The 13,186-nt window shown below is 38.2% G+C and overlaps 1 protein-coding gene across 4 annotated transcripts in view; it reads right to left on the reverse strand.

The window, feature by feature from the left end:
• Positions 1 to 247: 247 nt before the first annotated feature.
• mllt10 (MLLT10 histone lysine methyltransferase DOT1L cofactor) overlaps positions 248 to 13,186 on the reverse strand; it is a 69,940-nt gene continuing 57,001 nt past the window's right edge. For 2 of the 4 annotated variants that reach the window (XM_026937945.3, XM_053227816.1), the window contains 7 exons: positions 9,464 to 9,655; positions 8,420 to 8,493; positions 7,059 to 7,303; positions 5,016 to 5,039; positions 4,229 to 4,319; positions 3,333 to 3,512; positions 248 to 2,008 (listed from right to left, as the gene is read on the reverse strand). In XM_026937945.3, the coding sequence (XP_026793746.3) occupies positions 1,961 to 2,008; positions 3,333 to 3,512; positions 4,229 to 4,319; positions 5,016 to 5,039; positions 7,059 to 7,303; positions 8,420 to 8,493; positions 9,464 to 9,655 (854 nt within the window). In that variant the 3' untranslated portion in view covers positions 248 to 1,960. Of the gene's footprint in view, positions 2,009 to 3,332; positions 3,513 to 4,228; positions 4,320 to 5,015; positions 5,040 to 7,058; positions 8,494 to 9,463; positions 9,656 to 13,186 lie in introns of those variants that run through there. The other 2 variants (XM_053227815.1, XM_053227817.1) reach the window with 2 other exon arrangements.

A 13,186-nucleotide genomic window follows, 5' to 3' on the forward strand; every position in this document is an offset into this window, starting at 1 on the left:
TCACACTGTTCACATCTTATTTTAAAGGCAATCATGGAAATAAGGGAGTTGCTGGAGTTGTTGCTGTAGTGACAAAATAGCTGACATTAATTCCTGGTTCTACATTTTATTGTTGGAAATCCTGGTATTTAAACTCTTATAGCAACTACCATCACCCTATGTTTAAATTCAATAAATATTTGTCACTAAAACTCTTTTCCTGTCTAAATCTAGCAAATATGAGACTGAATAAAATTATGACACCTCATCACCTTTGTAAAACAATTTTAATCACTGAAAAATCTTAACGCTACAGTCTCTGTGTTCAGTATTTCTTATGATCAGTACGAAGCAGGACTCACGTTTGGTATTCTTAAATACAGACTTTAGGGAGTTTTGCATAATTACCTATACAGACACATGAAAACGTGGAAATAGGTATAGGAGTATAAAACGACATCAATGAAATGCAAAACTTAAAAAAAGTCCCTGTACATACAAAAATAAATTAATTACCTTGCATCATTATTTCCTGTTTGTTAATTATTTCAATCTCAACACACCAAATGAGTTGGAATAAATCCTTCACACTGTCAGATGAACACAAATACTTATTTACATTGAAAAGGAGGTAAAAAAAAAAAAAGCGCTGAGCTAAATTTTTAACAGCTTATTCTGATCGTATACGACAAAAACAAAGGACAGAAAAGACCATATTTACACAATGAGCCATCCAAGTAGGTTTTCTGCTCCAACACAAGACATTTTAATCAAAAAAATTCTTACAAGATTCAAAGGAAATGAGAGACAAATTTTGTGACACAATTTTGAACAGTAGTATAAAAATGTTTTAGACAACTGGGCTCTAAAATATTATCTTGTGCCCATTACAAAACAAACTCAAATAAATAAAAAAAAAAAAGGAGAGGAATATAAAGTTGGCTTAAGAAATTATCATTGCAGCACAAATATTATAATTGCAGGCATGTGCCGATAATCAGGTTTGAGATATATCACGATATTCAACATGAACAATATGGGACACGATACTGACTTACTGGTGAGGACAGTGGTCTCTGAAGGTCCTCATTTTGGACTATTTTGAAGGAGCATTGCGTGATCATGCTACAATAAAATAATAACATTGTAAAAAGGAATTGAAGCCAAAAAAGTAAACTGAAGCAATTATCGCGATATAGACGTTTCATATCGGCACATGCCCAGGTAAATCCGACAGAGTTGAGCTTGGTCACCGTGCAGGCTTTCAGAAATCTGGTGTTGCCTGAGTGACAGTGATTGGTAGCCATACTTTGAAATTCTCAATATTTCATCCTAAAACCAGACTGAGCAGAATACAAAAAAGGAAGCGAGAGTGGCAGCGTCTCCAGTGTGTATCCTCAGCACGAGGGCATGGAGGGAGATGCCAGGCACTTGGGTACGGGTCCTGGTATTTTAACTATTTCAGTCTTGGCTCGGAGAGGTAGGTGCTCGTTTAGGAGTTCAGCAGGATCAGTGCGTCCCTGTTTGGCCCTCTAAGGCAAAGGCCTTTGTGGTAGATTAAACGCTTCAGATTTGAATTTCTTTTTTCCACAAACAGAAAAAGCATTTTTTTTTTTTTTTAAAGAAATGTATCCTAAGCTAGTCCAGTTTTTTTTTAAAGAGGTAACAGTGGTGAGCAGATGCATTTAGTCTCCAGCCAAGATCACTCAGCACCTCCCCCCCACAGTGATTCACACCAATACGTCACTTAGAAGAGTGTGTGTGTGTGTGTGTGTGTGTGTGTCTTGGCCCCAAAAGTGGTCCCCCAGGACCCTAACCTTTACAGCAAGTGATTTAGTCCAATTCAGTGCAACGTTAGAGCTTGAGATATTCAGCCAAGTCATGTGTATGTGTGTGTGCGCATTAGTTTGTAGCTGCTCTGATGGGATGGTTGGCCCCCGAGATGGCTGGCCTCCTCCTCCAGCAATCCTGTCCCACCTGTTCAGGTTTTCTCCTGCCCTGTGACACTCACGGTTTTCTCACCCAGCCGCTGCATGACAAAAAAAAAAGAACAAAATAAATCAGATAAACTATAAAAGTGAGTCAAAAATATCACACCTGTTTAAACTCACAGGCTAAATGCCATCAAAAATCACTACTAACAACGATAATCTCAGTCTGACTAAAGGGCTTTTCCACTTCACATCCTAAAATCAGAAAAATTATCAAAGACAGGGTGGGAAGATGCAACCAAATGTTCCTACAACTACTCCTCTTGTACCACAACAATTTGACAAAGAATTGAATTTTTATTCAATAAAGTGTAACATATTGCATCTTTTATCCTTTTATATTTACATCTAATGCTGAATGTCTGTAAAACAAGTTCCCCTTATCATTTGGGTTATCACAGCCGTAGATTCCCTCACCAGCCACCTTTTTTTCTCTTTTTAATAAGACAAAAAAAATGCACCTTGTCATGTTACCAAGAACCCACAAAGCACAAACACCTCTACCCTACTGATGAGGCTAGAAAACTTAAAGTAACAGTTTTACCTCTGACTGTTGCAAATTGCTCACACTGGAGACTCCTTTTATAAATGTTAAATAAATATCTTTCACAAAGCGGCACCATATCAGCAGTTACACGCGGTTAAAAACTGTTAAAGTGGCACGTACACCGTACACATCTCTAAGGTGTTACTAAAGAAACGATAACATTAAAACGAGCACGTTAATATACCCCTGTGATCTGAATTACACCTGACACTATTGCTAGAGCTGCTGTTATAGAAAATTAATCAAAACTTTCTGACCAATCAGATTTGAGAATTTAATAACGCTGCAGTACGTATGATGGTTTTGAACGTTTGTTCATGTTGCTCTAAAACAGTTTGTCACGCTGCAATATTTGAGAAATTCAGTGTTTGTGCAGGTTGAGAAATAAATATACAACTTTGTGCCTTTATTTATTCAGTGCAGTAAACACTGTTATTAAGCCTGACCCCTGAGTGCTGTTAGTTTTTGTGCTGCTGATCTTGAGCAGGAACCAAAAACTGGTCAAGCGCCAACCTTTGCTACTGGACTGGTGGCTGATGGGAGAAGCACAGGTTCAGTTTACTGGTGCCCAAGGTTCTGGTGCTTTGTGCAGTGCAAAAACACCTTTCATAACAACAAGGATGCCTAGAACTGAACTACTAGTTTAATTATTAGTGAATATCATCAGAGCCTCGAGCGAAACAATAATGTTAACAGGCCAAAATTACTAGTGAGGAACTAAATCTTCAGCCTAAGGAATGAACTAAAAAATACCAAGATAAAAATGTCAATAATACAAATGACAAACAGTTTTTTGAATGCATTATATCACTGACCGCAGCTTTCTGACTGCTGTTGTCAGTGTGTAAAGCCAGGAAGGGGTTGGCAGCGATGGCACCCTGAGCGGCAGGAAGCAGGTTGTTAATGGGCAGCTGGGTGGAGGAAAGCTGCTGCAGGTCATGTTGTTGTTGCTGTTGCTGCTGCATTAGCTGGTAGAACAAGGCCTGTTGCTGCTCCTGCAACACACACACACACGCGCGCACACGCACACGCACAGCACCAGGAGAACATGAATGAACAAAGAACAAAGAAGAACCTTAGTTTGCAGTTTTATCATGCTGCTTGTATACGGAGTCCTTTATATTTTGCTAAAGATTGGACTTTTTTTCTAGAAAAACCAAATGTACAGAAATAGACTGCCTTCATTTGACACTGTTGCAACTACAACGTGACATTTTCAAGCATGCAGTCAAGTTACACTGTAAAAAAACCCACTAATAGCTACATGGTGAAGTTCTGTTTATTTTTACAAATTGCTGTAAATCATACTCTGTCTAAACCACATTAGCATGGCATGGGGATTAGTGAATAACTACATGCGGTCTGAGGCAGATATTTATGAAAAAATAATTTTGGTTAGTAACATTATCCTCATAGCTCTAAGAAGCAAATGCTGGATACCAAATATGTCTTGGCCGATTGTGTACATCTGATTCTTTGCCAATGTTCCTCAATGTAGCTACAGATAATGGCAGTGTTCACTCATCAAAACCTTTGAAATGAAAGATGGAGCAGTTCCAAAATGATTGTGCTGAACTGGACTCCATGATCATTGCTTTCAAGAATTACAAAAAATGAGTGAGTGGGGAAAAAAAAAAAGCAGCCATACAGCCTAAAGCCATATGGTGTGTGTGCGTGTGTGTGTGTGTGTGTGTGTGTGTGTAAATGGTACCGGCATGGGCTGCTGGGAATTGATGAGCTGCTGCAGCTGTTGCTGATGGAGGAGAATTTGCCTCTGCTGCTCAGTGAGGAGCTTCACTGCACTAAAACACACACACAGACACACATATCAGTGCACTGCATTTACATTTGCACAAGATATCCCTTGCATTATAAAACACAAAGCACTGTAAATGGTTAAATAGTAAATGTCCTACTGATGCAAACTCAAACTGTGTTCAGCAGCTCAAAGTCGCACAAATTTACACATTTCTTCAGTAAAAACCTGCGTTCATTTTTTCATTCATTCATTTATCAATAGTAAACAATTTCATCCTGATCAGGGTCCCGAGCCTATCCTGAGAACACTGAGAGTGAGGTGGCCTTTTGGCTAAGGTCGAGTGAGAGTGAGGTGGGAATACACCCTAGATGGGAAGCTACTTCATTGTAGGTGCAATGCACATGCACACACATTCACAGCTAAGGGCCATTTAGCATAGCCAATCCATACACCATGTTTTTGGAGGTGGGTAACTGTAACCCGAACTCTGCATTGAACCGGGAACCCTTGAGCTATGAGGTGTCAATGCTAGCCACTAGGTGACTGTGCCGCCCTATGCTCACTGACGAAAATGTTCTTTTCTGATCTTTTTAAAGAGCAAAACTTAAAACACGTGTATATGAAATAATGGCATACATCTAAATGAAAGATTTTATCCATTATACACACGGAGCAGAAAGTAAAACAGAACTTTCTCAGCTTGCACACAGCGGAAACTCAAGGCCATGCAGCTCCTCACCTGGTTTTCGCAGTGGTCACGATGCTGCACCCAACAAGCACAAGCGAGAGAGACAGAAAGAAATCAGACAAAGAAGAGATGAAGGTCAACATGCAGGCAGGTCTACCATACTAAAAGCATAAAAGCAAAAGCAAATGACAAAAACCAATAGGTATGTGCTGATATTCAATTTCTGTCACATAATAACAGCATAAAAAAAACTATTTGGGCAAATCTGAAATGCCCTGATGCAGTAGGTGGGAATCTATGAACATACTTGGAGAAGAAGAGTAGCAAGGAACATTCATACTGTGTTATTTTTCCCACCAGTACCTCCTGGCAAATTACATTTCATTGCTACAATTATTCCAGAATCCTATACTAGTATTTTCCAGGAGTCAACCGTATGATTAAGAAGGAAGGAGACAAGTGCTATGTAATGATCATACACCCACTATACTCCAGAGGCCCCGTATCATGGCTGACCCTGCGTCCTGACCCCAGCTTCCTAACAAGCTGAGATATGCGAAAAAGAATTTCACTGTGCTATAATGTATAAGTGACAAATAAAGGCTTCTTCTTCTTCTTCTTCTTGTTCTTCTTCTATACATCAGGAGTATGTTTGAAGTCCAGGCACAGTTTATTCAGAAGCATCCTTGTAAAAATGTAGAGCAGTTCTAAAGCAGGACTAAAGCAAGAAATTGATGCTTTTAAAAAGAAAACTGATGATGATGATGCCTTTAAAAATATTATGAAAAAAAAAGAAAAGCAAATGAAAAGTATCAAAATAACTGTGTGCAAATCTCATAGCTCTGTCATGCTAAATGAGTCACTGGTTGTGAAACTGAGGTTATGCTATTGGTTGCTCTATAACAGTACAGTGCAAAACAGTGTACTGTTAGTTGAATTCACTTTTTGAATTCTCTATGAATGCACAGTAATGATGTCTTATAGTGTATTATGTATTAATAAAAGATTATTCCTCTGTCCTTCCAGAGCTGACAGTTCATGCTTTCTCAGAGATCTTCTGGGATTGTTTTCTTAGCGGACGCATGTGCTGCTTTAAATGTGGCCAAAAAAAGCAGCTGTCCTTGTGCCAGCCTCCAAATGGAACAATATTTATCTCAGAAGCCCACTCTAGCATTAGGAAAATAATCAGTGATGGGGTGGTGTGCATTTTATTCCTCTTATACCACAGCAATTTCCAAACATTTTATTTTATTTATTAAAGAACACCACATCTTACTTTTCAGCCATTGGTAGTGACATTTAATGTTATGATATGTCTGCCAAACAACTTGGTTCCCGGTATCCCTCACTTTTCCCCTCTCCCTTTAAGTCAATAAGACAAAAAAAATTCAGCTTGCTATGTTACCAAGAAACCACAAAGACCTCTGTACTCAAGACATTCCCATGTCTGAAAACTCAGAGTTAGAGCTTCATCTCTGACCGTTACAAAGTGCTGACACTGGAGACTCCTTCCAAAAATGCTGAATAAATATTTCCTCACAGAAAACTTCACTATATCAACAATCACATGTTTTAAATTTGTTTATGTAGAGCATCCACTTCACAAGTCCCTGAGAATTAGCTGTTATTATAGAAACAATAACCCACTACAACGAGTGCATTAATATAAACCTGATCTGACTTATAGCTGGTACTCCTGTCAGAGCTATGCTATTGCACAAAATGAATCAACACTCTCTGACCAATAAGAATTAAGAATTTAAAAGTGCTGTGGTATAATTTCACATATTTCAAGTTTTGCAGTATATTGTATAACTGATTTTCAGCACATGCCTACTAATATGATACAAATCCAAAGTGTCCTACTGCATCTGTCCTGATAAGAAGAAAAAAACAGGATGATGATGATGACCTTCCAGCAAGCAAGCAAGCATGCAAGCAAGCACATGACTGCATATGTGTATAAAATACAACCATTACACTATATCAGGAGTGTAATATATCTTGATATTGTCATTGTATCAAATCTCAGTTGAATCTGAGTGTATTATAAAATCACACAAATTCTGAATGACGATTTCTTCACCAACAGACCTGTTGTTGAGGGCACTAGTGATGGGCAGGGAGGTGGAGGTGATGGACGAAGGGTGAGGGAGAGGGCTGGAGGACTGAATCACACCGTTCAGAGCCCCCACGATGCCACTCATGGCCCCGTGGGCGCCCTGCAGCGCCCCCATCAGGCCGTTCACCTGCTGCTGAGGGGGGCTGTGGGCCACTGAGGTAGGAGTGGAGAGGGAGGAGGTGCTGCTAGAGCTGCTATGGCCACCAATCAGGAGATCCTGCACAAAAAAAAGACAAAAAAACAGAGAGGGAGTGTGGCTATGGAGATCTTCAGTCATCCAGGCCATTTAAAACATTCAGCAGGCAACAGGGCTGTTATAATCTTCAAGACATTTCTCTACTTCATCAGAACTAATGAAGCTCTTTGGATGAGTGAAGAAATGTCTTCAGGATTATAACAAGCCCAGCTGCCTTGTTTTACCATATTTTCTGGACTATAAGATGCTTTTTCTGCTCTCAGGGAGTTGCTGCAAATTGTTACAATATTTGCATAAGCCTGTCTATTAGTGTGATTATGATGGGCATACTACTACAGCAGTTACGGTAGTTTGTTAACGTTTTTATAGACTGCAGATTGGAACAACTGCTTGCCAATTTTTTTTTTTTTACCCAAAAACAGATCGTTATTTTTTGGGGACAGATACAGTTTTAGAGCAAATCATATGTCTTTTTACCATCTGTGTGCAAAGACCTAATACTGTAATAACACCAAATGAGAAGAGGGTTATACATTTTCCCTCCATGCTTGTGTGCTAAATGGGAACTGAACGCAAATACGAAGTAAGACGCAAGAAAATTCGCACACCATATGATTAGTCCATGAAATTTACTAAAGCCAATCGTTTGGATTTTTTTTACTTTGCCGTATAATAACTCATTTGCATACAAAGAAGGAAATCTCAATTCAGATATCATTTGTCATTGGCTTTAATTCAGAAACTTAAACATGAAATTAACAGCTGCAAGTCGCTTGCTAGTCTTAACACATGGTTGTAATCCACGTAATCCATGAGGTGACTTATAGTCCAGAAAATATCAAAACAATATCACTATTTTTTACAGAGAGGGAGAGACATCATTACAGGTCCATTTCCAATAAACATTTTAAAAAATACTGGAAAGCAAGAGATCATACAACGACACAGGCAGCAGATTAAACTAGAGATTTGTACCAGTTAGCATTTATCATTACATCACTGCCTGAAATAAAAAAGCGATTGCATTGGTATTCTATTTCACAGGCTAGAAGGTTATCCGTAATAACACTTGACTCAACTAAACAGGTGCTCAGTCCCAGCAGATCTGATGTGCAGAGCAGGAGTAGAGCGAGTTACCTGAGTGGGCAAATGTTGAGAGGAGTCTGTTAAAACACTGCTGCCTAGCTGAATGCTCTTGCTGTTCAGCATGTCTGGGGGAGAGAAAGATTGGGCAACTTCACATGAGTGATGACCAGATTAATGGAGCTGCAGGAGGGAGTGAGGCTGCAGCAGGAGTGCAGAGAACGAGGGGACACAGAGGGACTGCTTACTGTGTGTGCAAGTCAGAGAGGCTGTATGTGTATGGTGTGTTTTACTGTGCAGCTTTCATGTGTGTGTATGCTAGAGCAATTTGCAATGTGCATTTGATGAGAGAGCACTGTTGATTACAAAGCTGATGTGCTAATGTGTTTGTGTTATTGTAGCACGGAGGAGGAGTTTCTTGCTAGTGTGTTGTGTTGCTAGTGTATAAAGGCTTTTTTTTCCACTGCACAAAGTACCAGAACTTTTGACACCATAAACTAAAGCTATGCGTTTCCATTCAGTCACCAGTCCAGCTAGGATTTTGGTTCTTGCTCAAGATTGGCACTAAAAAGAACTAATGGTACTTGAGGTGAAGCTAGTAGTTCTCTGACTGGTTTTTATTTCTCAACCTACGCAAATGTTTTTTTACAGCACAAACTGACAAACACCTCCGATTTCCGAATATGTAGAGTGGGACTTCAGACGTTCTTGCAATTTTACTTTAATTTGGTTCTATTTCCACCAGTCATTTGAAATTAAAATCATTTTCATTTCATCACGACACCAATTATTAATCTTGTTAACGTTCATGAAATTGTGTGCAGCTGCTTTTGCTGTTGTCATGGTGACCGTTTCCATTGTCTCTCAAGTAGGTAGACAAAGCACTAGAACCCTGCATACCACCGGTTTCTCTTTGAGCTGGTTCATGCTTTTGAATGTGCAGTGAAAAAAATAGCCTAAATGCCACAGAGGAGTGTGTGTGTGTGTGTGTGTGTGTGAGTGACTAATGTGTGTGTTGCTGTAGTACAGTAGAGAGGAAATGGAGTTTGCTGGGTCGTTAGTGTGTAAGTGGAAGAAAGAGCTGTAAGTGTGTCTAACCTGTGTGTGTGTTGCTGTGGTAGAGTGGAGAGGAGGCGGAGCTTGTTGTGTTGTTAGTGTGTGTGAATGGCACAGAGAGCTGCGCGCTCAGCAGCTGCAGTCGCTCCTTCTTCATGGTCAGGGTCCTGATCTGCTCCTCCAGACGCCGATTCTCCATCTGCAGCTGGTGCAGAGACTTCAGCATGGCCAGCACTGTGAATGCACGCACACACACACACACACAAATGAACTAAGCAATGACCACACAACAATGGAGAGGAGCATTTGACAATTTCCTGATAAATGCTTATAAAATGCTGATTTAAAAAAGGATCATTTACTTATTTTACAGGAAGAGATTTTATTCTTATAATGTTACTGTTAATGTGAACTAAATGAGAGCGCTGGCAAAAAAAAAAACCAAAAAAAAACCCTACAATAAAATCAATCAAATTGGCTGGCATTTCTGAAAACCATGCTCTAAACCGATTGAAGGGCAGAGTCACTATAAAATGTCCTTAAAGGTTTAAATTAACACACAACCAAAATATGAAATAGACTCTTTTAGACCGCATGTTGTACACACTTCACACACGGGTTTGTGTGAAGAAAGAGAGCGAGGAGAGCAACAGCTGTAGCTGGCTAAACAAAACATTTTTCTCCCGCAAGGCTACCTGTCACACACATGCAGAAAGAAAGAAACTGAGAGCCATGGCACTTAACATGATTAACTGTCCATCTGTCAGTATTAAAACATGCAGAATTACAGAGACGTTAACCAACATTTCTAGAGAAACAACAATGTTCTGAACGAAAGTTCTTAATCAGGTATTTAAGGACTTTAAATTGATATTAAATTAACGGAAATATCAGCTTTCTCCACCTACAGGTTTTTAAAAGTTCTTAAACACACTTCCACAATGCTAACACACAGCACTGTGCAAAAGTCTTACGCACCTTATTTTTTTAGTACAAACTTTGTTATAGATTTTTATTTTATGACTTCTACATTATCGAGTCAGTACAAAAACGTTTTAGATTTCCAAACATTATTTTACCAGCACAAAATTAAATGTTACAGAAAAATGTCTGTATGTCAGTAAAGAAAGCAGAATATTACATAAGAGTCATTTTTCAGACAAAAAACAGAATGAAGGCTGCTGAGTTTCGCTGCAGAAATAAGAAGCGAGTGTGACAGTCAAAGTCTCCAGAAGAACTGTGGCTGGTTCTGCAAGATGCTCAGTAACACTTACAGCTATTTCCTTATAAAACTGCACACATTGTACCTGAGACTACTATTTTTTTTTTTTAAGCGAAGGATCGTTGCTCTACAGCATTTCTTTGCATGTGCCTAAGACTTTTGCACAGTATAGTATATACATATATATAGGCATTAGACATTAAGAGTTAGTCGTCAATAAGCTTTTATCATTTGACTTTATATTAGTCTTAAGAATTAAAGAAAAAAGCCAGTCAAGAAGCTAAAGCGAGATCATTTTTTTGGTATGTAACAGCACTGAAACAAATTTGCATATTTTATGCATATATTTTGTTGTTTTGTGTTATGTAATTTATACATTTTTATGACACAGAGCTGCTGAGCTCTCAAATCTGATTAGTCAGAACTCTTTTTTTTTTTGTTCGTTAAACCTTTTAACTTTTTCTTATTAACTTCAAGAGAGGGAACTTATGCTTATAGCTGCTGTGCCGTAAGTAATAACAAGAACTTACCAACTTATCATTAAATGTAACTATAAACTGCTAAAAAGGATGACACGTCATTCATTTAAAAAAAAAAAAAAAAAAAAAAAAACTGTAATTGTTGGCAAATTGCCACAGTGTAAGACAATATAAGAAAATATCTAAATTCTGGGTGGTAACTGTAGCATCGATTATTTTCCTACAACAGCATATCCTACTGTGTTTTATTACTTATTTACTTATTACACTTTAATTTGATTTAATTTTTTAATTTTTTATTTGATTTTATTTACCTTTTCTAATTCACAAACAGTATAGAGCGCTGTGGTCAACATGTGCAGTTTGTAATTAACTCGAGAAATAACTGGACTTTTCAGACCCACAGCTGAACCCCACAGAGCAGCATGAAGCCAAACCTTCCTCTGATTTAGGAGCAGTTATATCCGAACGTTAACCCGCATTACCGGAACCACAAAACTGGTTTTAGATGAGCAGCACAGGGCGCCTTCTACACATGCTGGCACTTCCTGTTGAGGCCCTGTTGAGTGTTTCCTCTCATACATGACCAACAGCTGCTCCTCATAAAGCAAAACGGTCAAAGCAAGATGTATTGCGACTCGGGTTCGCTCACTTAAAGCTTCATGATACTCCTGCACAATATCAAAGAACATAGTTGTGGGATGCAATTGAGCTCCGAATTACTGTGGTACAAGCTATTAATGAATAAACGAACTTTTAATTAATGTTTTTCACATTGTACTATTTCATCATATTTAATGAAAAATAATGACATTTTATAATTGGTCAGTATTTTAAATGGAAGTCTTTTATTCAAAATTCAACTGCACAGAATTATGCGACTGCCTTCAGTATCATTCACGCTCCCATTTAACTCTAACAAATGAAATGAGGAACAAATTCTACAAATTCTATTTAATTAATTAGTCCAGCTAATAATTTGTTAAAGAAAAGCTGGTTTTTTTTTCCAGCCTATTAAACAACTGAGCTAAGCGTCTCTGCCACTGGAAAAATTTTCATGGATTTGGTAATCGGAGAAATTAACTAAGGAAGAAAACCCAATAAAGAAGAGAGCTTATAATTACCGTGGCAAATGTAATTAATTCATTAATCTGTTGGCGAAAGCTGACTTGCATAACAATAAAGTCCTGCGATGGATGTAATTACAGACTTTTAATGGGCGTGCAGCTCGTTTGATTGACAAGCAGTTCAATGCTGCTAAAGTGTAAATATACATATTTTATCAAACACAGATGTATGCAGTCAATCATGCTGTCTGAAACACACAAAACATGATCAAAAACAAAAACTCAAGAGGCAAGAGAGGAGAAATAAAGACTGAGGCGTAGTACGAGCATATAATTCATCTCCTAAGTGAAGGAAATGAACTGTAAAGCATTGAAAAGATAAAAATTGTGACTCGTCTTGAAATCAGTAATCAAATTAATGATGCTTTTTTGTTGGAGTTTGGAAAGAGGAAACAGGCATTCTCCTTCTTCCTGAATCTGTAGCACACACTGAAAACCCACATCCGATAATTTCTCAGTGCTTTAATCAAGCTTTATTAACGTGTCAAAATGAACCAAGCTACAACATTGAAAAGTGTCTATTCAATAAGCAACATTCACATCTCAGTTGAACACTTTCCACAGTTTAGCTACATATTAAACACAAGATCATTCATCCAGTCACACTATGACAGTTTAGCTTTTTAAGTCATTAGTTAGATGTGTGTGTATTAAAGCTGTCAGAATGTATTTCACTGTTTAAATACAACTTGAATTATCATCATTTTTATGTATTTGAAGAAAGAGGAGGAAGGGGGTTTGGTGTGGAAATACACAGTGGTATGTTTAAGTCGTGTCCACATGTATACGGATATTTCACAAAGTGTATTTTTGTCTCTGTGTTTCACTCTCCCGTCCACATGAAAGCAAAACTTTTCGAAAAAAGCCCTCAATGGTGGAGCAATAAATAATAAATTAAAACTCCCTTTTCACTGCTTTCGATTGGATGTGGAAAAAA

The sequence above is a fragment of the Pangasianodon hypophthalmus genome, chromosome 22 (assembly GCF_027358585.1).
Source record: "Pangasianodon hypophthalmus isolate fPanHyp1 chromosome 22, fPanHyp1.pri, whole genome shotgun sequence".
Classification (NCBI taxonomy): domain Eukaryota; kingdom Metazoa; phylum Chordata; class Actinopteri; order Siluriformes; family Pangasiidae; genus Pangasianodon; species Pangasianodon hypophthalmus.